The sequence below is a fragment of the Salvelinus alpinus genome, chromosome 32 (genome assembly GCF_045679555.1).
Source record: "Salvelinus alpinus chromosome 32, SLU_Salpinus.1, whole genome shotgun sequence".
Classification (NCBI taxonomy): Eukaryota; Metazoa; Chordata; class Actinopteri; order Salmoniformes; family Salmonidae; genus Salvelinus; species Salvelinus alpinus.
Window position 1 is genome coordinate 22,457,440 of NC_092117.1, and position 22,521 is coordinate 22,479,960.

At 40.3% G+C, this 22,521-nt stretch overlaps 2 protein-coding genes across 5 annotated transcripts; one reads left to right on the forward strand and one right to left on the reverse strand.

Moving 5' to 3' along the window:
• Positions 1–2,558: 2,558 nt before the first annotated feature.
• LOC139562159 (cyclin-dependent kinase 1) lies at positions 2,559–8,899 on the forward strand. Of its 4 annotated transcripts, none has more exons than XM_071379562.1 (8): positions 2,559–2,639; positions 3,653–3,695; positions 3,887–4,043; positions 5,878–6,001; positions 6,570–6,740; positions 7,736–7,899; positions 8,144–8,285; positions 8,532–8,899. In XM_071379562.1, exons 2-8 carry the CDS (start codon positions 3,659–3,661, stop codon positions 8,643–8,645), a joined length of 909 nt encoding a protein of 302 aa, XP_071235663.1. In that variant the 5' UTR covers positions 2,559–2,639; positions 3,653–3,658; the 3' UTR covers positions 8,646–8,899. The 4 variants fall into 4 exon arrangements, with proteins under 4 accessions (XP_071235663.1, XP_071235661.1, XP_071235662.1 ...); XM_071379560.1 differs by lacking the exon at positions 2,559–2,639 and adding an exon at positions 2,946–3,138; XM_071379561.1 differs by lacking the exon at positions 2,559–2,639 and adding an exon at positions 3,016–3,150.
• Positions 8,900–10,771: 1,872 nt separating this feature from the next.
• tmem26a (transmembrane protein 26a) lies at positions 10,772–20,150 on the reverse strand. Its single transcript, XM_071379557.1, has 6 exons — positions 19,882–20,150; positions 16,152–16,248; positions 15,961–16,050; positions 14,987–15,195; positions 14,476–14,555; positions 10,772–13,381 (listed from the first exon to the last, which is right to left on the reverse strand). Exons 1-6 carry the CDS (start codon positions 20,118–20,120, stop codon positions 12,999–13,001), a joined length of 1,098 nt encoding a protein of 365 aa, XP_071235658.1. The 5' UTR covers positions 20,121–20,150; the 3' UTR covers positions 10,772–12,998.
• Between the last annotated feature and the right edge of the window lie 2,371 nt (positions 20,151–22,521).

The following is a 22,521-nucleotide window of genomic DNA, read 5'->3' on the forward strand; positions in this document are numbered from 1 at the left end:
CACACTCACACACACCTGTTTAATATGATGGCCAGCTTTAGCCTTTAGCTCGATGCTTGGTGGCTTTTAATACAAGCTCCCTGTCTTGTCTGTCAGTGAAGCCACCAATCATTGAAGGAAGGCAGCTAACTTCATTGAAGGAAGGCAGCTAACTAGTTAACTAACGTTACTTGTTAGTGGCCCTTATTATAACTATACATTCCCAGTGGGAATAACTAACCCGGCGAAAGCTAACTAGCTGGAGTGATGGTCAGGTATAGTCAGATAGTCACACAGCTTTTACTTTGAAAACCACTAGCACTCGTATCCTGTTGCAGCCCTTCCTCTCAACGCCCATACGTCTCTGTTCATTAATTAAATATTGTGGATGACATTAGAAAAATGTATTAATGCAGTCAAAATGATTATCTGTCTTCATTGTTTAAGTTCGGATATTGATTGAACGAACAGTACACGGATCGCTCAGACATCGAAATGAAATGTTCAAAGGGGCAATCATAAAATCTCTTCATATTTTGCCTCAAATCTAATATGTTATCCAAAATCAAATATGGCTGCCATAATAACATTTGATGGAGGTTAAATCACCTGTAAATATGAATTTTGTTAAATAGAGGCATTTTCAGAATTGTGTAAAACACACATGCCTATAAAGACTGTTGGTGATAATCAATTTGATCCTGAATCCAATATGGCCAACATGATTGCACTCAAACACCTTAGCCTGCATATAAGTAGCCCTTGTTCATTTTGATTGTGTTATTCTGTCTTTGGGCACACTAGTTGAATAAATGTATGCATTTTTGTCAGGCAGGACCATACAGCACTTATTGAGAGCAAATTTGACTTGGAAAGTTGTCTATTGAACAGCTACCAAAAACTGAAGTTTACATTCATCATAAATATTCATAGTTGGTATTTCTGACTATTGTATCTATGTTTTTACAGGTCTACATTTCCAAGGTGCATTAAGATATCCTAATGTTTGTATGTGTATGTAGGGCAGACAACTGACTACTTGTATTCTACATTTTAGCAATATCAGAGCTTACAATATTGGGTTACATGAGTTTAGGTTGCCCACCCCCTTCCAGCCAGCCATTATTGTGCACGTTTTGAGTTAATGGAGTGTGCCAAAATATCTATCAATTGAACCACTTTTGCAGTAAAATATTTTTATACAAACATCCATTTCATATATGGGAGACCTTTGAAATATGGAAAAACATGGTTGTGCTTTGTTATACCTTTTTGAGCATTGGCCACTAGCCTATAAGATAATTATCATCGAATGTGAGAAATATGACATATCCCCACTGAAACATGACACATTGAAACCTATATCAATTGTTAGGAATACTGCATATTACATAAAGAAACAAGCAGATAATTGGAAGTAATTGATCACTACCCTACTAATGCAGCTGATTGAATTTCCATCTTGTTGTTTTACTTTGAAAGTCACTGGAACAATTGATGAGTACACAGATGAGTTCATTATGTAAAAATAAAATAAAACTATGTGATGTTCGTTTCCACTAGATAGCACAGTCATAGTCGAAATAGGCTAAATCGTACAAATTCATGAAAACAAAAATGTACTTTTTGGTCTTCATTTATGGTTAGGGTTAGGCAAAAAAAAAGAGGATTTTAAGAAGATCAATTCTACAATTACAATATGGCGGGGTTTATGACTTTGTGGCTGTGGTAACTAGTGACAATCATTTACGTTCCACTGTGAACTTTCCTAGCTATGCTCCCAGCCAGGAGATTAATCTCCATTATTCATATGGTTGAGTGTGGAGTGTTTTAATCATTAGCTAATGTTTTATCCTTGAGCATTTTGCATAATGAGTTATTAGAAAGTACTTCACTATGCATAATTAATGTAACCCCAAAAGCAGCAATAATTTATGCTCTGTTGAACTCCTTTATTCATCTTCTTTTGTAATTAACTCTAAGATGTTTTCCTTCATTCTAAAATGCATAACATAATTTATTTGCAGATGGAGTGTTATTTTCATGTAATTGTTCACATTTTGTGTCATTGTAAGAGATGAATAATTATTCAAAATATGGGGGGAAACTCAGGTCACATTTTTCTCTCTCCATTTGTTGACTGTTAAACTTCCTGAAGCCAGGCATTTTTGACAAGTTAGGACATGACCCTGGTGTTTGACCCATAGGTTTGACTACTTGAAAAGGGTGCATAGTCTAAAAAGGGTAAACCCAAAAGAGCTCAGGGGGAATTTAATTGGTATTGCAGTGGCTACCAAGTCAAAAGCTCCTATAGCCACTCTAGCACGGAATTTCAATTTGCAAATGTAAATAAACGCATGCAAAACCAACTGCTTTCCAAGTAGCTCTTTGGTTGGGTCTTTTGTCCATTTATTAGCAGCAAAGATATAAACATAGTAACATAGTAAAATTTCTATAAAAGCATCCCAGAGCATAACATTTTTTTCTGTGTTCTCGATACCTGTGCATCCCTAGTATGCCTACTTCCGGGTCATCTGTGTGCTCTAAATACATGTGACCAGTGAACCAACATGTCCTCTACTGAAAATATTATGTGGAAGGACCGAGTTTGGGAAACGCTGTTGTTTACCCCAGCCTATTACCACAGATAGAATAGTGAGGTTAGTTATAAACAAATATTTGCTATTACTATGACCAGGGATGATTATTATATATTTTTTAAACAATTAATGAATATACTGGTAACCAATCTACATTTCAAACGATTTGAAGTTGAACCAATATGGACTTTTTATTTTTTAAATTTCTGACAAAATGCTTTTGAGTGAAAACTGTTTTTCTAACAAGTTCTTTCAATAATCAGGCAAATGAAGGTACATTCCCCTAAAAAATCCTAATTATTTATTAATCCATAAACATTTCCCGACACCGGCGCGCTTTAAAACCATATAATCCCGCTTCGAGCTGGCCTCCTCCCGATTGGTGCTTTTGAAAGACAGCGAGCGACGTGATTGCTTGGTTTTGAAAGCCTGAAGCGCCGCGGCCAATTCGAAAAGAATGCACCCACTCAGTACTGTAACGTAGCTGACTGCAAGAGAGCAACACGCATTCACCTCGCTAGTTAATTTAGCTACAGTCGTTACACAACGATATTGGAAGGTAGCTATATATGTATGTGTCACCTTTTTAGCTACAAGGTTTGTTTGGTCGATTGTATTGTAGCAGTTGTCATCATGGCATTTACAATTTAGCTAGTTAGCTCGCTTGCATTGAGGAAACATTTGCACAGCATGTAAAAACAACGATATTTGAAATTATTACTAAAGGTGTCACGTCACATGTTACAAAGTAATGCATGGTTTTACTGTTTAGCTTTTGTTATCGAATAATGATGCTAGTTAGCTAATTAAATGTCTATCTAATTCAGTTGTCTAGCTAGCTACGGTAACGTTAGTTAAATTAGCCAGTTAACACATTAGCTAGATGGCTGTTTTTCACATTCGCTGACTGCATGCTTAATTTCCTATCACTTTTAAGATGGACAGTTAACACGTTTCATAGCTAACGTTAGTGCAAACAAAAACAAACCCCAGTTTGCTATTTTTGACTTGTCGTTAATTTGAAATGGCATAATTGGTTTGTTTTGTAGCAAACTTAGCCTGTTTTTTTTCAGGGAACAATGGAAGATTACGTGAAAATAGAGAAAATCGGAGAGGGTAAGTTATGTACTCAACTTTGGTTTGTTTTCCCCCGAAACTCCACTCGGAGTCAACTCTAGCTAGACTCATGTGCATGTCATTTGATTGTCTTCCTTTAGCTATGACAACCTATTCACCATACCTTATTCATCACGTTAATTACTAGCTACACACCATAGTAAAGAATGAGTTGTGCCTGTGATTTCCAGGTACCTATGGGGTTGTGTACAAAGGCAGAAACAAGTCGACAGGCCAGGTGGTGGCAATGAAGAAGATCCGTCTGGAGAGTGAGGAGGAGGGAGTGCCAAGCACGGCTGTTAGAGAGATCTCTCTTCTCAAAGAGCTAGCACACCCTAATGTTGTACAGTATGTAACAAACAGTCTGTTTGTGTCTGTGGGGTTCTTAAAGTGTTTACAGTAGCCAGGCAGCAAGAGAAGTAAACATGTGATTTGTCTTATCAGTTCAAAACTGACACATCATTATGCCAAAAAGGCCTGGTCAAGTCTAGCATTTGTCATATCATATTTATCTGTCTAGTGTATACATACAGTTGAAGTCAGAAGTTTACATACACCTTAGCCAAATACATTTAAACTCAGTTTTTCACAATTCCTGACATTTAATCCTAGTAAAAATTCCCTGTCTTAGTTCAGTTAGGATCACCACTTTATTTTAAGAATGTGAAATGTCAGAATAATATTATAGATTTATTTCAGCTTTTTCTTTCATCACATTCCCAGTGGGTCAGAAGTTTACATCCACTCAATTAGTATTTGGTAGCATTGCCTTTAAATTGTTTAACCTGGGTCAAATGTTTCGGGTAGCCTTCCACAAACTTCCCACAATAAGTTTGGTGTATTTTGGCCCATTCCTCTTGACAGAGCTGGTGTAACCGAGTCAGGTTTGTAGGCCTCCTTGCTCACACGTTTTTTCAGTTCTGCCCACAAATTTTCTATAGGATTGAGGTCAGGGCTTTGTGATGGCCACTCCTTGACTTTGACTTTGTTGTTCTGAAGCCATTTTGCCACAACTTTGGAAGTATGCTTGGGTCATTGTCTATTTGGAAGACACATTTGCGACCAAGCTTTAACTTCCTGTCTGATGTCTTGAGATGTTGCTTCAATATATCTACATACTTTTCCTGGCTCATGAAGCCATCTATTTTGTGAAGTGCGTCAGTCCCTCCTGCAACAAATCACCCCAACAACATGATGCTGCCACCCCCGTGCTTCACGGTTGGGATGGTGTTCTTCGGCTTGCAAGCATACGCCTTTTTCCTCTAAACATAACGCTGGTCATTATGGCCAAACAGTTAAATTTTTGTTTCATCAGACCAGAGGACATTTCTCCAAAGTACGATTTTTGTCCCTTTGTGCAGTTGCAAACCGTAGTCTGGCTTTTTTATGGTGGTTTTGGAGTAGTGGCTTCTTCCTTTCTGAGGGGCCTCCGGTTATGTCGATATAGGACTCGTTTTTACTGTGGATATAGATACTTTTGTACCTGTTTCCTCCAGCATCTTCACAAGGTCCTTTGCTGCTGTTCTGGGATTGATTTGCACATTTCGCGCCAAAGTACGTTCATCTCTAGGAGACAGAAGGCGTCTCCTTCCTGAGCGGTATGACGGCGGCGTGGTCCCATGGTGTTTATACTTGCGTACTATTGTTTGTACAGATGAACGTGGTGCCTTCAGGCGTTTGGAAATTGCTCTCAGGGATGAACCAGACTTGTTGAGGTCTACAATTGTTTTTCTGAGGTCTTGGCTGATTTCTTTTGATTTTCCCATGATGTCAAGCCAAGAGGGCTTGAAGGTAGGTTTTGAAATGCATCCACAGGTACACCTCCAATTGACTCAAATGATGTCAATTAGCCTATCAGAAGCTTCTAAAGCCATGACATAATTTTCTGGGATTTTCCAAGCTGTTTAAAGGCACAGTCAACTTAGTGTATGAAACTTCTGACCCACTGGAATTGTGATACAGTGAAATAATCTGTCTAAACAATTGTTGTAAAAATTACTTGTGTCGTGCACAAAGTAGATGTCTTAACCGACTTGCCAAAACTATAGTTTGTTAACAAGAAATTTGTGGAGTGGTTGAAAAACGAGTTTTAATGACTCCAACCTAAGTGTAAGTAGACTTCCGACTTCAACTGTAAGTAAATAGCCTATGTTTGTTTCCCATGTGTTTTGTTTCCAAACAGGCTTCTAGATGTGCTGATGCAGGAGTCCAGACTGTACCTCATCTTTGAGTTCCTGTCCATGGACCTGAAGAAATACCTAGACTCTATCCCCTCGGGCCAGTACATGGACCCCATGCTTGTGAAGGTATGGGCCCCACTGAGGGCATGACAGTCATGATGCACACAACCTTGTTTTGATCTCTTTTTTTCACTATCTGCTCTTGATACTACTGAGTACTGTGAAACTTCAATTAAACGCTACGTCTCAAATAGCCGCCTGACCCTTTTAATAGCCGGGTAATTGCACACATTCGGCAAATAAACACAGGGTCTAAATGAATTGTTTACGAGGTTACCATGGACACAGTTCTGATATTCCCACAAAATGATCAGGGTGAAAGCGAAGGAGATGTAACACCACTGTAAGTGACCGTAGTGCTTCCGACTTTGCTTTTAGTACTGGCTGGCTTGACAAATTGGGCTTTCAGTCAGACTGCACGCTACTGTTTTAACCAGACACCTAGCTCAACTAGAAGACTGTCTTTTAATAGGTACCGGTTGTGCTCAGTGATTGAAGCAAATAAATGCCCAGGCTATTCATTGAAAGTTTTACAGTATACCAACTTAGTGTTTTAGTCCAAGTTGTCAGACTAAACAAATTGTTTCTCGCTAGTAGGTTCATTTTAACCCTCTGTTGCCATCTGTCCATCCAGAGCTATCTGTACCAGATCTTGGAAGGCATCCTGTTCTGCCACTGTAGAAGGGTCCTCCACAGAGACCTGAAACCTCAGAACCTGCTGATTGACAACAAGGGAGTGATCAAGCTGGCAGACTTTGGGTTGGCCAGGGCTTTCGGGGTGCCAGTCAGGGTATATACCCATGAGGTAAGCCAGAACACCACGTAGTTAATTTCTGAAGAGCATTAGCAGTAGTGATGGGAAATTGGGCTATTTTTACTGACTCTGATCTTTTCATCTCGTTCGGTCAAAATAACAACTCATTTCGTTCATCTGGGCTGTATCACATCCGGCCGTGATTGGGAGTCCCATAGGGCAGCGCACAATTGGCCCAGCGTTGGCGGTCATTGTAAATAAGAATTTGTTAACCTTTATTTAAGTAGGCAAGTCAGTTAAATAAATACAATTTTGATTTAGTAATACCCAGAGCACACAGAAGCCCCTACTGGCAAACTATGAACAAAAAAACTAGATAGAATCATGATTCTACAAGCCTCTCGTTCACCATAGGTGGCTTGTTATTGGACCTGTCATTTGTGACAGACTTGTATATCTTTGCTTCAGACCATGTACATTTGTGATTGCTAGGCATACAAAAAAATATTGTTTACTGATACCTTTTTAAATGAGGTCTAGTTGCGTCCGCAATCGGTATAGATTTTAACCGAGTGTTGAGCAAAGGCAGGCTGTGAATGTTTTGGTTCTACAAAGCTGTGTCCATCGAGTTAACATTCAATAATCAATTAATAGCATACATTCTTGCGCCATTCTTTAAGTTATCAGTTCTAAACGTATTTTTCTCCTCTATACTGCCTGCATCGCACACCAGGGAAAATGGATCACATGATGGACATTTGCTGGTCGGAGCATGTCTCCGGAGCCACTGAGGCGGAGGAGCGCGTATTAATCCTGCTGTAGAATTCATTCCGCAATGAAGCAGGTCAAACGAAACATCTGAAATGAACAAGTTACTCTGAAAAATTACTCTGGACTCTCGAGTCAGTAAAAAGTTGTTCAAAAAGAATGAATCGTCCGCCAGCTGCACATCACTAATTAGCAGATAGCATTGTAAAGTTAAGCTATCATAAGAGGTGTGTATGCACACATGTTAATAAGGTCATTAACTGTGTCTTTGTGTCCAGGTTGTGACACTGTGGTACAGGGCTCCTGAGGTGCTGCTGGGGGCCCCACGGTACTCCACCCCTGTGGATGTCTGGAGTATCGGGACCATCTTTGCAGAGTTGGCCACAAAGAAACCACTTTTCCACGGAGACTCGGAGATAGACCAGCTTTTCAGGATCTTCAGGTATATTTGCATACGAGTATACACATCTGTAATATACCCAATCCTACTAGTAGCAACATCTAGGTTGGTTAATCGATAAGTTTGATGCCTGACATTTGATTGATCTTTTTGTGAGCAACGAGCCATCCAAAATTATTGACACAGACAAGTTAGACAGTCAACAGAGACAATTGCTCCATGATGGACATACCACATTGGCTTGGGTGAAGTATTTATCAAGCATCGTTGTCTCCTCCTGTTTCAGGACCCTTGGTACTCCCAACAATGACATCTGGCCAGAGGTGGAGTCTCTGCCTGACTACAAGAACACGTTCCCCAAGTGGAAGTCTGGGAACCTGTCTTCCATGGTGAAGAACCTGGACAAGAACGGCATTGATCTGCTCGCTGTAAGATTTCGCCATTCTCCTTGATTTTATTTAGATTGATTCATTATGAAACATTGTTGCTGTAGAAGCCCTGTGCTCATGTGTCTTTTTCAAGCGGCTGGTTGTGTTTTGGATAGCATTAGTGATATTGAAGTGACCTATTGTTCCGTTAGCCCAGCAGTAGCCTTTAGGATACACATACATATGACCATGTCCCACCTTCTGTAGAAGGTTATGAAGTGAATTAATTTTTTTCCTCTCTTAAAGAAAACGCTAATCTATGACCCACCCAAGAGGATCTCTGCCAGACAGGCTATGTGCCATCCATACTTTGACGACCTGGACAAAACCACTCTACCTGCCAGCACGGTCAAGATGTAAACACCACACAGCTCGACTCAAAGGACCTGAAAAATAGTACAATTATGGAAGCATATTGATCGTCTGGTTTTGTTTGTATGTTTGTTTTTTCTTTGTTTGTCCTTTTTCTATCTACCGGTAATATTAATCATTATTCTGTAAATAGCGTTTAAAAAAAGAAACCGGTTTGGATCTAAAGTGACATGTACTTAAGGTTACATTCAAAGGTAGTATATTTTCAATAAAGTGCACTTTTCTAGATCTGTTACTTTTAAGTTGTGTGTTTGTAGTTTTTTTTATTGGGGAATAATAACTGTTAATCTGTCACTGTTGCAGGATTCCTGCGTTGTTTGATGCTTTCAAATGTGTATTTTTTTTGTCAGGCATACCGTATCAGGGTTTAACATACTTCTTCCTCTGGACTTGTTTAAAACTAGTACCAAACCATTTGTTTTAAGAGATGGCGTAAGAAAATATATTATACTGGGATAAAAAAAACTAACCAGTTCCTCCAACACAGTATTTTGTCTGGCTGGCAGAAGGAAACGGTTAGATTCGTTTTTAGGGCAAGTTAAAGTTGGCCAACCTATACTGCATTTGTTTTAAAGTTGTGTAATGCTTTTCTTGACAGTTGCATATATTCCCAAACTGGAATTAAGTCTGCATCCTGCCTGGTTTTACTTGATGTCATACATGGTCCTCCATTGAGGCGGCATGTAGCCTAGCGGTTAAGAGTGTTGTGCCAGTGACCCAAAAGTTGCTGGTTCGAATCCCAGAGCCGACGTGAAAAATCTGTCTGTGCCCTTATTAAGCAATGCACTTAACCCCAATTGCTCCTTTGAATCCCTCTGTATTAGAGCATCTGCTACAGGACTAAAATTTAAATAAGGGGGTTAGTTGTGGATGTCTTCCCTAGCAGAACAGGGAGGTTCCTTCCTGTTAAAAGTAAAAGGATGTGTTGGAGACTGATTAGTGTGATAAGAAGGAAATGACCATATTTGTTTTTAATAGCATTAAATGCCCATTGTAGCAGTTCTCAATATCAAATAGTTTCTGGATGACAAGTGCCTTACTGTAATAGTTTTCCATAATCGTTTATAAAAATTTGATATATTTCCCAGGGGGAAGTGCACCAAAGCGGTGCATTAACCAGTGTGAATCAATATTCTGAGTGGAGGAGGCATATGTAACCTGAAAACAAGCTGTTATAGCAATATTGTGTTTACAAGCACGCATTCTCACTAAACTAGCAGGATAGTGAATGCTGATTGTGGGACCTTGACAAACTTAAGTGAGTGATGACCAGGAAAACACCAGACTGATGGCTATAGCCACAGTATGTTCAAGTATATTTTTCTGGGTTTATCTACCTCTGTTAGTGATATCCTGCTAGGTAATCAATCCTCCGATGACATCTGCGATGTTGACCATAACCATCGAATTAAGTTTTAATTTGCACCAGCTGCATTTGAGGTTAGAGGATTCTCTATTCACTTCAATGTAAACAAACCCCTTTCTGGTGCAACTTTTCATGACACGGCCGTGAAATTAATCTATTGGCAGAGCGGTTCGGAACTGTAGTTGTTATTGGTCTATTAACTTATACCACCTGGTGATGTCACCAGGCAAGCCAAAACGCCATCCATGCAAAATAACACATCACATGTTTTTCACACTTTTACAGTGTTTCATCAGCTGTTGTACAAAATTATACAGAATGTTGACTGCACTGGTTTAAGCAATGTTCAAAGTGGACTAGCTCATTGTATCCTACCATATTTAGTTAAGTGATGCTAGTGTAATTCAGATATCAGGTTTTAGAGAAGTGTAGGAATTTAATAAAATAATCTCTGATTTTCTTCAGAATTTGTTTATCTGGAACGCTCCCTTTGTGCCTAATTGTTCACTGTTGTGTAGGAAGAGGTATTTTCTTCATGTTTCCTTCATGCATTGGGCTAAACTGCAGGCACTTCCAACAAAGAAGCACAGTTGAGTGGGAGTGAAGTGAATTCACATGAATAGTGATTTGTTATGTGGCATTCTAGTTGCTTGGTCTTTTGTATTCTTGGCCTGTCACTCATTGCTTATAAATGGCAAGTGTTGAAAATAAAACAGCAGGCTTTCAATTTAAAAACAAAAGGCTGCTGCATGAGGGATAGACTAATGTATTTCTATTGAACATATTCAGTTTGTTTTTCATAAGTCTTCCTCACACAGAATAAAATGCCATTTATACATTGACCTACATTCTGACGAGAGCAGTTAACATGAATGTAATGTGAAGCGATGTCTACAATGTGACATTTATCATACAGTATCTGGACTTCAGAAGCGTTACAGATTGCGCGATAGAAATTTTAAGATAATTTCCAATTGAGCTGACAAATACAGCCTTTGCCGAGAACATTGCCTTTAAATTTCAATCACGCTGTAACGCTGAACTTCCGTAATACGCATTGAATAGAGCCCCTAGTATGACTGCATTGTTCTGACTGAGGACTCACCCTAGAGAGTGAGTAGTCATTCTGTGATGTAAAGATAACCCAGGAGTGGTCGAAATGTACAACATTGTTACCCAGAGGAAAATGGGGGATATCATGCTTTCTCAATTTCAGTCAGGGGGAGGGTCATGTAATTCGTAATCAATTAAATGTCATATTGCTCAAAGTTGCTTATTATATCTCAATTTATGCCTGATGCTATAGGCCATGTGTATTCAACTCTTAACCAGCAGGCTCCAGAGCTCATAGGGTTTCTGTTCTACCTGATAATTAATTGCACCCACCTGGTGTCCCAGGTCCACAACCTTCTGGTTACTTTGCAATGTAATGCTTAAAAAACAAAAACATATCTAATGCTCTGGTCTGTCCTAGGGTTGAGGGTAAACAGTAGGCATGTTCTCTGCTGTCCAGTTTGTTTTAATTATTATATTGGTTGTAGGGGGGTCACTTTTTTTTTAAGCGTTCCATGTAGGGTCGGGTAAAAATATATTTGAATGAAGGGAAGGTCATCCATTATTATTTCAGAGAGGTCCTACATTCTCCAGGTATCCCACAGGCGATGTGGAAGAATAGGGATAGACACTTACCAGCACCCAGAAACAATGCCCAACAATGAGGCTTAATTGATAAGGTCTTGACTTTGGATTGATTTGCAGCTTTTGTTAAAAATGAATGCAAATAATAAAGACCTCCCAAATCTGCTGTATGTAGACTACCCAGACAGTACAAATGGTCAAGTCTAAAATATGTTCACTGAATACATTTTTTTCAATGATTGAAATAACATAAAATACAAAAAACAATCTACCTGTATGGAAATAAAGAATATGAATACATTTAAACGAAGAAAATACAAATGAAACTGCCCGCCATTTCACCCCTATGAAATTCTAAACTCAATTCAACCAGGCGTTTTACAGTACAGTAACATACAGCGCATTCACGTCTTGGTGGTTCCAAACTTCTTCCATTGAAGAATGATGAAGGCTACTGTACCTTGGGTACCTCCAACATTGCAGAAATGTTTTGGTACCCTTCCCCAGATCTGTGCCTCGACACAATTCTGTCTCTGAGCTCTATGGACAATTCCTTCGACCTCATGGCTTGGTTTTTTCTCTGACATGAACTGTCTACTGTGGGACCTTATATAGACAGGTGTGTGCCTTTCCAAATCATGACCAATCAATTGAATTTACCACAGGTGGACTGCAATCATGTTGTAGAAACATCTCAAGGATGATCAATGGAAACAGGAGGCACCTGAGCTCAATTTCGAGTCTCATAGCAAAGGGTCTGAATACTTATGTAAATAAGGTATTTCCTAAAAACCTGTTTTCGCTTTGTCCTTATGGGGTTTTGTGTGTAGATTGATGAGGAACATTTTATTTAATCAATTTTAGAATAAGTCTGTAACGTAACAAAATGTTGAAAAAGGGAAGGGGTCTGAATACTTTCCGAAACCACTGCATAATCACACCTTTTCCTATCGTCAAAACCAACCCTTTGGAAAACAAAATTGGGTTGATTTTGTCAGCTGTGGACAGTTACATTTGGCTGCCTACCTTTACAGTCATACTCTTTGTTTGCTAACTCAAACATTTTTCTTCTATTTCACATACCTTTGGGGTAAACTTCTAAGCCATGTCATTTTTGTCAAAGGGGTAAAAACATTACAAAAAAGTTAAAATACTGTAGAAAATCAGCTGAGCTGAAATTGAATATATGCTTGTGACTTTTAAACGGTTTCTGTCTCTCCTTCTCTTTACCCATGGAAATGTCAAGTCACATAATTAATTCCAGCTTTTGAACTCACAAATCCTGTCCAATATTGAACTTGTGCATTGTATAAACGGTGCACTACGTAATGGTACTTTCAGTCTGTATTAACTTCCTCCAAAGCAGAGGCAGGAACCTTGTCTCTCTCCAACCTCCCCTCCCCATACTTCCTCTCCACGTCTACCCTACCACAATCAGGGATGTTAGTGCTGCTTCTGGACCTGACTACAGGTCTGTAGTTCTGGCATATGACGGCCAGCCGGTAGAAGTTTAGGATGACCACCAGGAAGTTTTTAATGGCAAAGAACACCAACATCTGGTGGAAGACATCAAAGTAGGTCATGACGGTGAGCCGGACCACAAGGAAAGGGCCATCCTGGATGAATAGGCTCTCAATGATGCTCCATATGTCTGTGCTGTGCTTGGTCAGGAGGGAATCGCCTTGGCCCTCACCCTCGCTTTCTGGCTTTGAGTTCACCACTAAGGACACACACACACACACACACACGCGAGTTGAGTTTCAAAAACTATTTTCACATATTGTTGTAAACTAGGGCTGAAAGCCTGAAGTATTTTCGTTGAGGTCTTCAACAGGCTAATAGTAGATTTATAGAATTGCATATTCTATGTGCATCCTCATAATGTTATGTGTGTTGAGTGGATGGTTACGTATCCGCTTCTAGTAAATCATTTCAGGTTGTGAATAATTCAGTAGATAGGGGTGGGTCTGAGAACAAGGGAGGCCGCAACGAACTCTTTATGATCCTCAACCCTGAATTGTTTAGCCACATGGCTATAATGGATTTCAGGAGGTCTGGGTTATTGGCAGTTTGCCTGTCAATAGCCTAATCCATCAGCCAAGCAATGACGAACCAAAGAAGAAGTGAGCCATAATCTGTTTATAAAGCTGACACATCAAATCACTGTACGGTACGCAATATAAAAGTCCATATGTGTTGCTGCATTTTCCAATTTTAGCCATACTGATGATAAAACTGAGTTTCCGACTGTACTAAATAAAGTTTGCTTTTATCATTGGTGAGATCATTGCAGTTTGTGTAGGAAGTAAAAATGGTGATAGCAAACAAATCTGCTCAGCTGTTTATGTAGCAACATGGCTACGATAGAGCTAGTTTGCCTCCTTTCAAATGTTTAGCCAAAGTCTAAACAGATCCCATATTGAGTTTACCTAAAACATTATCAATACTCCACTGACAAGAGTATTTTCTGGCCACAGTCATGCTACAAACAGATAACTTGAGAAAGCTGGTGGGGCCATGGGGGGAGGCTCTCTGCAGGTCTATGTCTACAACAGAGAAGGAAAGGTTTGCCTTCAAAGATGTGACATCCACAATGTTGTCTATGACATGGCCGTACCACTCAAAATGAACCCTCAAACCCACCATGAAAGTCTTGGCATCAGCATATAAAATACATCAAATCTGTAATTCACCCTCAAGAATATGAACCTCAACATTCGGACAGATCCCGATAGCCTGTGTCTGTTGGCCAAAAGTCAAGGATAGTTAAGTTCACTGCTGATATGAATAATATTATGAAATGTAGAGACCCACCGGCCAGATGGAGAGGAAACTGTAACATGCTCCAGGTCCACACCGCCAAGATGATGTACACCAGCTGAGGGCTGTTTTCCCTGGGAGGAATACGGAACATACAGCTCAACAAGTCAATGCATGTCCACTGTTGTTAACGGTTTTCGTTTTTTAGGTAAATTCTAGGATTTTACATTGATGAATTCTCAGAGTGATTTTGAGAGAATTTCACCACTGGTTGTTACAGTATTGCTACTATTTAGTAACTAGTAAGTAAAACATTGCATGCGCACTTAGTAGTAACTTAGTAAGTGTGTAACTAGTAAATATTTAAGTAGCACTGCAGTATTGTCGTTCCTTGTGATACAAAAGTCTATATGGAGTCAAAAACTCAACACACCACTAAAGGCAGTTAGGTCACCAGATTAATGTGAGAACACTGGGATCTAGTAAAGTCTGCTAAAGGCTCTGAAATCCTCTGAGAAGCTTTTAGCCGCAGTCAGTAAAGTCAATCAAAAGGTCGGACACCTACTTGACATCAGACAGTGTTTCACTGGTGAACTCCAAGATGTCAGCTGCTGTGCCAACGAAGATGAGCAGGAGCTGGGAGAGCTCCTCCCGTGTGACCCCGCCCCCCAGTGGGAGTAGCCACTTCCCTATGATGAGTAGGATTAGAAGGACCTGATGGAGGGCCAGGATCCAGTCGTTGGGACAAACCGTGGACAAGAGTTGGTCAAGACCCTTGAATGTCAAGAGAAGGAACAGAGGTTCAAACCACAGATAATAAGCACTAGAAAATGTACTTTTGGAAAGCCTCAGGATATGAAGGGAAGAAGAGTCCGCTAATTACCCCTAAGAGCCATGTCACTGCCATAGAAATAACCTTATATGTTAATAACGAAAAGTATACTTAGATGTCACCCTCGTTGACTGTGTATTCCCAAATACATCTGTGCAGAAAGGCCTTCTGAATATATTTCATAAGGACTTGTCTTCTGAATGTTTGCAAGTTTATTTCTCGATTAAGGTCAAGGGTCCTGGCCCTAATTCCAAGGAAACATTTGCACTAGACAAGCATTTCTGGGTACGCACAATGGCAAAAAACATTTAGTTAGAAATCATGACAAACACAGGGCTTCCCATTATACAGTCAACATCATAAGACTCTAGTCACTTGATTCATGCTATGATGAAATATTGAGTGAATGGTCAGAATATACACTATATTTACAAGAGTATATGGACACCCATTCAAATTAGTGGATTCGGCTATTTCAGCCACACCCGTTGCTGACAGGTGTATAAAATCGAGCAGACAACCATGCAATCTCCATAGCAAACATTGGCAGTAGAATGGTCTTACTGAAGAGCTCTGTGACTTTCAAAGTGGCACTGTCACAGGATGCCACCTTTCCAACAAGTCAACATATGTTTGGTCATGTAGCGTATATACAAAAGGGTAAAAGGCAAAATAGTAAAGAAATTAAAACCAGTTCCAGTATTTACCTTTAGATAGGTTTGAACCGTTAAATTCCCAACCGTTTCGTTCAGAGAAATCATGCTTCTCACATTTTCCCATGAGTCCAGTTTCTTGCACTGAAATGAGATAAGTGAAGTTGTAAGAAAATGTTTGATAACTGTCATGCATACATTGAACATGGAGTTGTGGGATTTCTCTCCTTCTCTGTTTTCTGTACCTGGAGGTCACTAGAGTTGTGATGCTGATGATGTAGTTCCAGAATCCAGATGGATGGAATGATACTGACAAGGAACAACATAATGGCTGGCGAGAACCTCGGGTTGGAGGAGAAAAGGAACTTTATTATTAACTCTTTATTCCATTCACATGCATTTTAGAGATTCACGCACCTCTCCAAAGTGATCCACAAATCATGGTCAATTTTCTGTGTATACAGTGGGGAGAACAAGTATTTGATACACTGCCGATTTTGCCGATTTTCCTACTTACAAAGCATGTAGAGGTCTGTAATTTTTATCATAGGTACACTTCAACTGTGAGAGACGGAATCTAAAACAAAAATCCCGAAAATCACATTGTATGATTTTTAAGTAATTAATTTGCATTTTATTGCATGACATAAGTATTTGATACATCAGAAAAGCAGAACTTAATATTTGGTACAGAATCCTTTGTTTGCAATTACAGAGATCATACATTTCCTGTAGTTCTTGACCAGGTTTGCACACACTGCAGCAGGGATTTTGGCCCACTCCTCCATACAGACCGTCTCCAGATCCTTCAGGTTTCGGGGCTGTCGCTGGGCAATACGGACTTTCAGCTCCCTCCAAAGATTTTCTATTGGGTTCAGGTCTGGAGACTGGCTAGGCCACTCCAGGACCTTGAGATACTTCTTACGGAGCCACTCCTTAGTTGCCCTGGCTGTGTGTTTCGGGTCGTTGTCATGCTGGAAGACCCAGCCACGACCCATCATCAATGCTCTTACTGAGGGAAGGAGGTTGTTGGCTAAGATCTCGCAATACATGGCCCCATCCATCCTCCCCTCAATACGGTGCAGTCGTCCTGTCCCCTTTGCAGAAAAGCATCCCCAAAGAATGATGTTTCCACCTCCATGCTTCACGGTTGGGATGGTGTTCTTGGGGTTGTACTCATCCTTCTTCTTCCTCCAAACACGGCGAGTGGAGTTTAGACCAAAAAGCTCTATTTTTGAATCATCAGACCACATGACCTTCTCCCATTCCTCCTCTGGATCATCCAGATGGTCATTGGCAAACTTCAGACGGGCCTGGACATGCGCCTGCTTGAGCAGGGGGACCTTGTGTGCGCTGCAGGATTTTAATCCATGACGGCGTAGTGTGTTACTAATGGTTTTCTTTGAGACTGTGGTCCCAGCTCTCTTCAGGTCATTGACCAGGTCCTGCTGTGTAGTTCTGGGCTGATCCCTCACCTTCCCCATGATCATTGATGCCCCACGAGGTGAGATCTTGCATGGAGCCCCAGACCGAGGGTGATTGACCATCATCTTGAACTTCTTCTATTTTCTTCTATTTTCTAATAATTGCGCCAACAGTTGTTGCCTTCTCACCAAGCTGCTTGCCTATTGTCCTGTAGCCCATCCCAGCCTTGTGCAGGTCTACAATTTTATCCCTGATGTCCTTACACAGCTCTCTGGTCTTGGCCATTGTGGAGAGGTTGGAGTCTGTTTGATTGAGTGTGTGGACAGGTGTCTTTTATACAGGTAACGAGTTCAAACAGGTGCAGTTAATACAGGTAATGAGTGGAGAACAGGAGGGCTTCTTAAAGAAAAACTAACAGGTCTGTGAGAGCCGGAATTCTTACTGGTTGGTAGGTGATCAAATACTTATGTCATGCAATAAAATGCAAATGAATTACTTAAAAATCATACAATGTGATTTTCTGGATTTTTGTTTTAGATTCCGTCTCTCACAGTTGAAGTGTACCTATGATAAAAATTACAGACCTCTACATGCTTTGTAAGTAGGAAAACCTGCAAAATCGGCAGTGTATCAAATACTTGTTCTCCCCACTGTATATGTGTTTTATATCTTATGCCCACAGAATACAAATCCAGCACAAATGATACAGCAGTGGGAAAAAAGAAAAATAAATAAATGCATGTAAAATTACAACAAAAAATGTTAAGCGCAAAGAAAAAAACACAGTGGTAAAACAAATAACACCAAATAGAACCAACACATGCCAGAATGAAAATATTCCTAACCACTTTATCCTCTTTATGACTTCATCATAATGTTTGACAAAACAATCACATATTATTTGGGGAGCACAGGAAGTGTTCTCTCAGAGGGAGATGTGGCAGACAGACATGTTATTCTTCAGTCTAGGGGTACCACCCTATCCCAATTTGTCCCAGGTGTCACGCTCTGACTGTAGAGAGCTTTTTATGTCTCTATTTTAGTTTGGTCAGGGTGTGATTTTGGTGGGCATTCTATGTTCCTTTTTCTATGATTTGTATTTCTGTGTGTTTGGCCGGGTGTGGTTCTCAATCAGAGGCAGCCGTCTATCGTTGTCTCTGATTGAGAACCATACTTAGGTTGCCTTTACCCACCTGTATTTGTGGGTAGTTGTCTATGTGTAGTTGCCTGTCAGCACTCATTTTCGTATAGCTTCATGGTTCGTTTGTTATTTTGTTAGTTTGTTTAGTGTTCGTTCTTTGTAATTGTTACGTTCCCCAGTTTTCTGTGTTGTGGTATGTATTTGAGTGTGTGTTTCAGGAAATAGCTTCCTGAAGTTCTCCCCAGGCAGCTGATTGGTCAGCCCCATTTGATAATTGGAGAGCTGACCCCGCCCCCTCGTCAAGAAGCAGCTGACACTATTACCTTTGCCACCTGAGGAATATAAAAGCCAGTGTTCTGTTCAGGAAAAGAGATCTTTTTTGGAGGGAGAGAAATCATTAGAGAGAGAAGATTTTGGAAAGATTGGAGAGAGAGATCCTTGCTTGAGAATTTGATTGTGATAAAGTGTTGGTTGTTTCTCAGAGATTTGGTATGTACTATATAAGTTGTTGCTGAGGGAGCTGATTGGTTATGTCTTATGTGTTATAGGACGCACTGTTTTGATTATTGAAATTGTTTGTTAATAATTGTTCTGTTTCATTTGTTCCCAGGGGGGAAGGAGAAGGCACTTTGGGAGTGCTTAGGCAAGAGGCCCGCGGGCATACATATACCCGTAGTATATTCATTGTCTAGGCACACTAGGTAAGACCTGGGCGGACCACCCCCTGTATTTTGGTTAGGGCACCAGGTGGTGCTAAGATAGGTAAGTAGTGGGTAGGCAGGTTAGATAGGAAAGGGAGAAGTTTTGATATTTACTTTCTTTGCTTTGGTTCCGTCCAGCCCCTTTTCCCCATATTACCGTAAGGAAATAAATCCTAGTAACGGTAAAATCTGCCTTTGTCGTCCTTACTCACGCCTACAGTCCATACCTCTTACACTTCACAGGGAGTTGAGTTGCAGCAGGGAGTTGCGTTCCCTCTTCTCAGAGGCGTGCGTAACAGTAATAAAGAAGAATGTATGCATCCCACGCTGCGCCTTGGTATCCTCCCTTTGACTGCCGTGACACCGGGACATTTTATTTAGCACAATGGGATAAGCAGCTGGATAAGGACTCTCTAGGATGGGGGATGTACACCGGGACATTTTATTTAGCACAATCGGATAAGCAGCTGGATAAGGACTCTCTAGGGAGGGGGAAGGGGGATGTAGTCAGTTGTACAGTAAAAAAATAAATGAATATGACTCTTCCCCAGAAACTTAATTTAGCACTTTATCTTGTTAATTTGTCTGTTATGTCTTTAGGATTAAAATGTGGATAGCCTGCACATGACAAATTACGCACAGTATAATGATGTGCAAAATAGTGTACGAAGCCTACTCAGAAGACTAAATAAATGAACAGCATCTTACCATTTATAATCTTTTCCCTTTCTTCTTTTCAAAGTTATTATCATTTCGACAACGAGAGGTAGAAAGAGGAATGTCAGAAACCAGTAGATATTGTCATCTTTAACCAATGTCACTCTCCAAACTCCGATGAGTGAGATAAGAATAAAAAGCAACCTAGTAACTACCGCACACGAAAATTTGACCACAAACGCCATAATACTGAAGAGTAAAGATTCGACAGCTAGTGTCCCGTTATTCATGAAACTCCCACACACAGCCACTTGTACTCCAGCAGCAGCACAAACAATGATGTCATTTTCATATGGTAATATAAAAACTTAAAAATAAAAGCCTGCATTCCAAAACATTGCAATGTGGATAACGCATTCAAATTATATTGAATTTTAATCAATGGCCACTTTAATTGTGCCAAGAAAATGCTATAGGTAATTTATGAAAGCAAATAAAAAAATATGGTTTTCAAAATAGACCAATGAAAAAATACAATGTCGACATACATGTTGTGAATATTGGGCTGTAGAGCGAAAACTTTTCTACCTGTCTCAGTTAAAGTGGGGTGTAAAATACTCAGGAGGGTCTCTACTAACCAATATGTGTAGTTTTGGAGAGGGATTGTGTTGCACGGCCTGCTGCTGTTTTTTCACTCTGCCCCCTCTGAAGCGCAAAATGCAATACGTAAAGTGGAAGGGACAGCGTTTTAACTACACTGAACACAAATATAAACGCAACAGGTTAAGTGTTGTTCCCATATTTCATGAGTTGAAATAAAAGATCCTAGACATTTTCCATATGCACAAAAAGCTTATTTCTCTCCAATTTTGTCCACAAATTTGTTTACATCCCTATTAGTGAGCATTTATCCTTTGGCAAGATAATCCATCCACTTGACAGGTGTGGCATATCAAGAAGCTGATTAAACAGCATGGTCATTACACAGGTGCACCTTGTGTTGGGGACAATAAAAGGCCATTCTAAAATGTGCCGTTTTGGAACACAACACAATGTCACGGATGTCTCAAGTTTTGAGGGAGCGTTCAATTGGCATGCTGACTGCAGGAATTTCCATCAAAGCTGTTGCCAGAGAATTTAATGTTAATTTCTCTACCATAAGCTACCTCCAACGTTGTTTTAGAGAATTTGGCAGTACGTCCAACCGGCCTCCCATCCACAGACCACGTGTAACCCCACCAGCCCAGGACCTCCACATCCGGCTTCTTCACCTGCGTGATCATCTATGACCAGCCACCTGGACAACTGAAGAATTTCTGCACAGAAACCGTCTCAGGGAAGCTCATCTGCATGCTCGTCGTCCTCACCAGGGTCTTGACCTGACTGCAGTTTTGCATCGTAACCGACTTCAGTGGGCAAATTCTTACCTTCAATGGCCACTGGCACGCTAAAGAAGTGTGCTCTTCACCGATGAATCACGGTTTCAACTGTACCGGGCAGATGGCGTCGTGTGGGGGAGCGGTTTGCTGATGTCAACATTGTGAACAGAATGCCCCATGGTGGCGGCGGTGCTACGTATGGGCAGGCATAATGGCAATTTGAATGCACAGAGATACCGTCATGAGATCCTGAGGCCCATTGTCCTGCCATTCATCCGCCGCCATCACCTCATGTTTCAGCATGATAACGCACGGCCCCATGTTGTAAGGATCTGTAGACAATTCCTGAAAGCTGAACACTTCCCAGTTCTTCTATGACCTGAATACACACCAGACATGTCACCCATTGAGCATGTTTGGGATGCTCTGGGTCGAGTGGCACAGTGGTCTAAGGCACTACATCTCAGTGCGAGAGGTGTCACTACAGACCCTGGTTTGATTCCAGGCTGTATCACAACTGGCTGTGATTGGGAATCCCATAAGGTGGTGCACAATTGGCCCATTCTTAACTGACTTGCCTAGTTACATTTTTTTTAAAGTAAACTTAAAAATAAAAAAATTGTACGACAGCGTGTTCCAGTTCCCACCAATATCCAGCAACTTCACACAGCCATTGAAGAAGAGTGGGACAACATTCCACAGGACACATTCAACACCCTGATAAACTAGATTATCAGGGTGTAGATTAGGCAAATGGTGGTCACATCAGATACTGATTGGTTTTCTGATCCACTCCCCTACCTATTTCTTTAAGGTATCTGTGACCAACAGTTTCATGTCTGTACCAGTCATGTGAAATCCATAGATTAGGGTCTAATGAATGTATTCAATTTGTTGATATCCTTACAGTATATGAACTGTAATTCAAATTGTTGCATGTTGCATTTATATTTGTTTTTCAGTGTACTTAGCAGATATGAAAAAGACAATCATATCAGTAAAAAAAAATCTCAAAATCCCAGTTTATGCTACAAAACAAACTTTGCAAGAGGTTCTAAAAATAGGTTATATTTTACTCAAAAGTCCATGACGTAGAGTAAGGCATTGTTGGCAGAATAGATGGATGCAGTTCAATGCATGATTCATATAATTCACCAATACATTTCTTGGTAGTCTAACAAATATTGCTATCAGGTTGTAAATCGCAGCTGGCATGGTACATTGTTTGCTTCCTCCAGCCATTCAGTATGCACTTTCAGTTTCACTCAATATTATGGACAAAAACTGACGAATGTAACGTTAGCTAACTAAG

Coding starts and splice junctions, on each gene's coding strand:
- LOC139562159 (XM_071379558.1), top strand. CDS start 3,153: ATGTGTCACCTTTTTAGCTACAAG. Junction 6,002..6,569: donor TGGACCCCATGCTTGTGAAG/GTATGGGCCCCA, acceptor CTGTCCATCCAG/AGCTATCTGTACCAGATCTT. Junction 6,741..7,735: donor TCAGGGTATATACCCATGAG/GTAAGCCAGAAC, acceptor CTTTGTGTCCAG/GTTGTGACACTGTGGTACAG.
- tmem26a (XM_071379557.1), bottom strand. CDS start 20,120: ATGAATAACGGGACACTAGCTGTCGAATCTTTACTCTTCAGTATTATG. Junction 15,196..15,960: donor CGGTTCAAACCTATCTAAAG/GTAAATACTGGA, acceptor TTGACATTCAAG/GGTCTTGACCAACTCTTGTC. Junction 14,556..14,986: donor GAAACACTGTCTGATGTCAA/GTAGGTGTCCGA, acceptor TATTCCTCCCAG/GGAAAACAGCCCTCAGCTGG.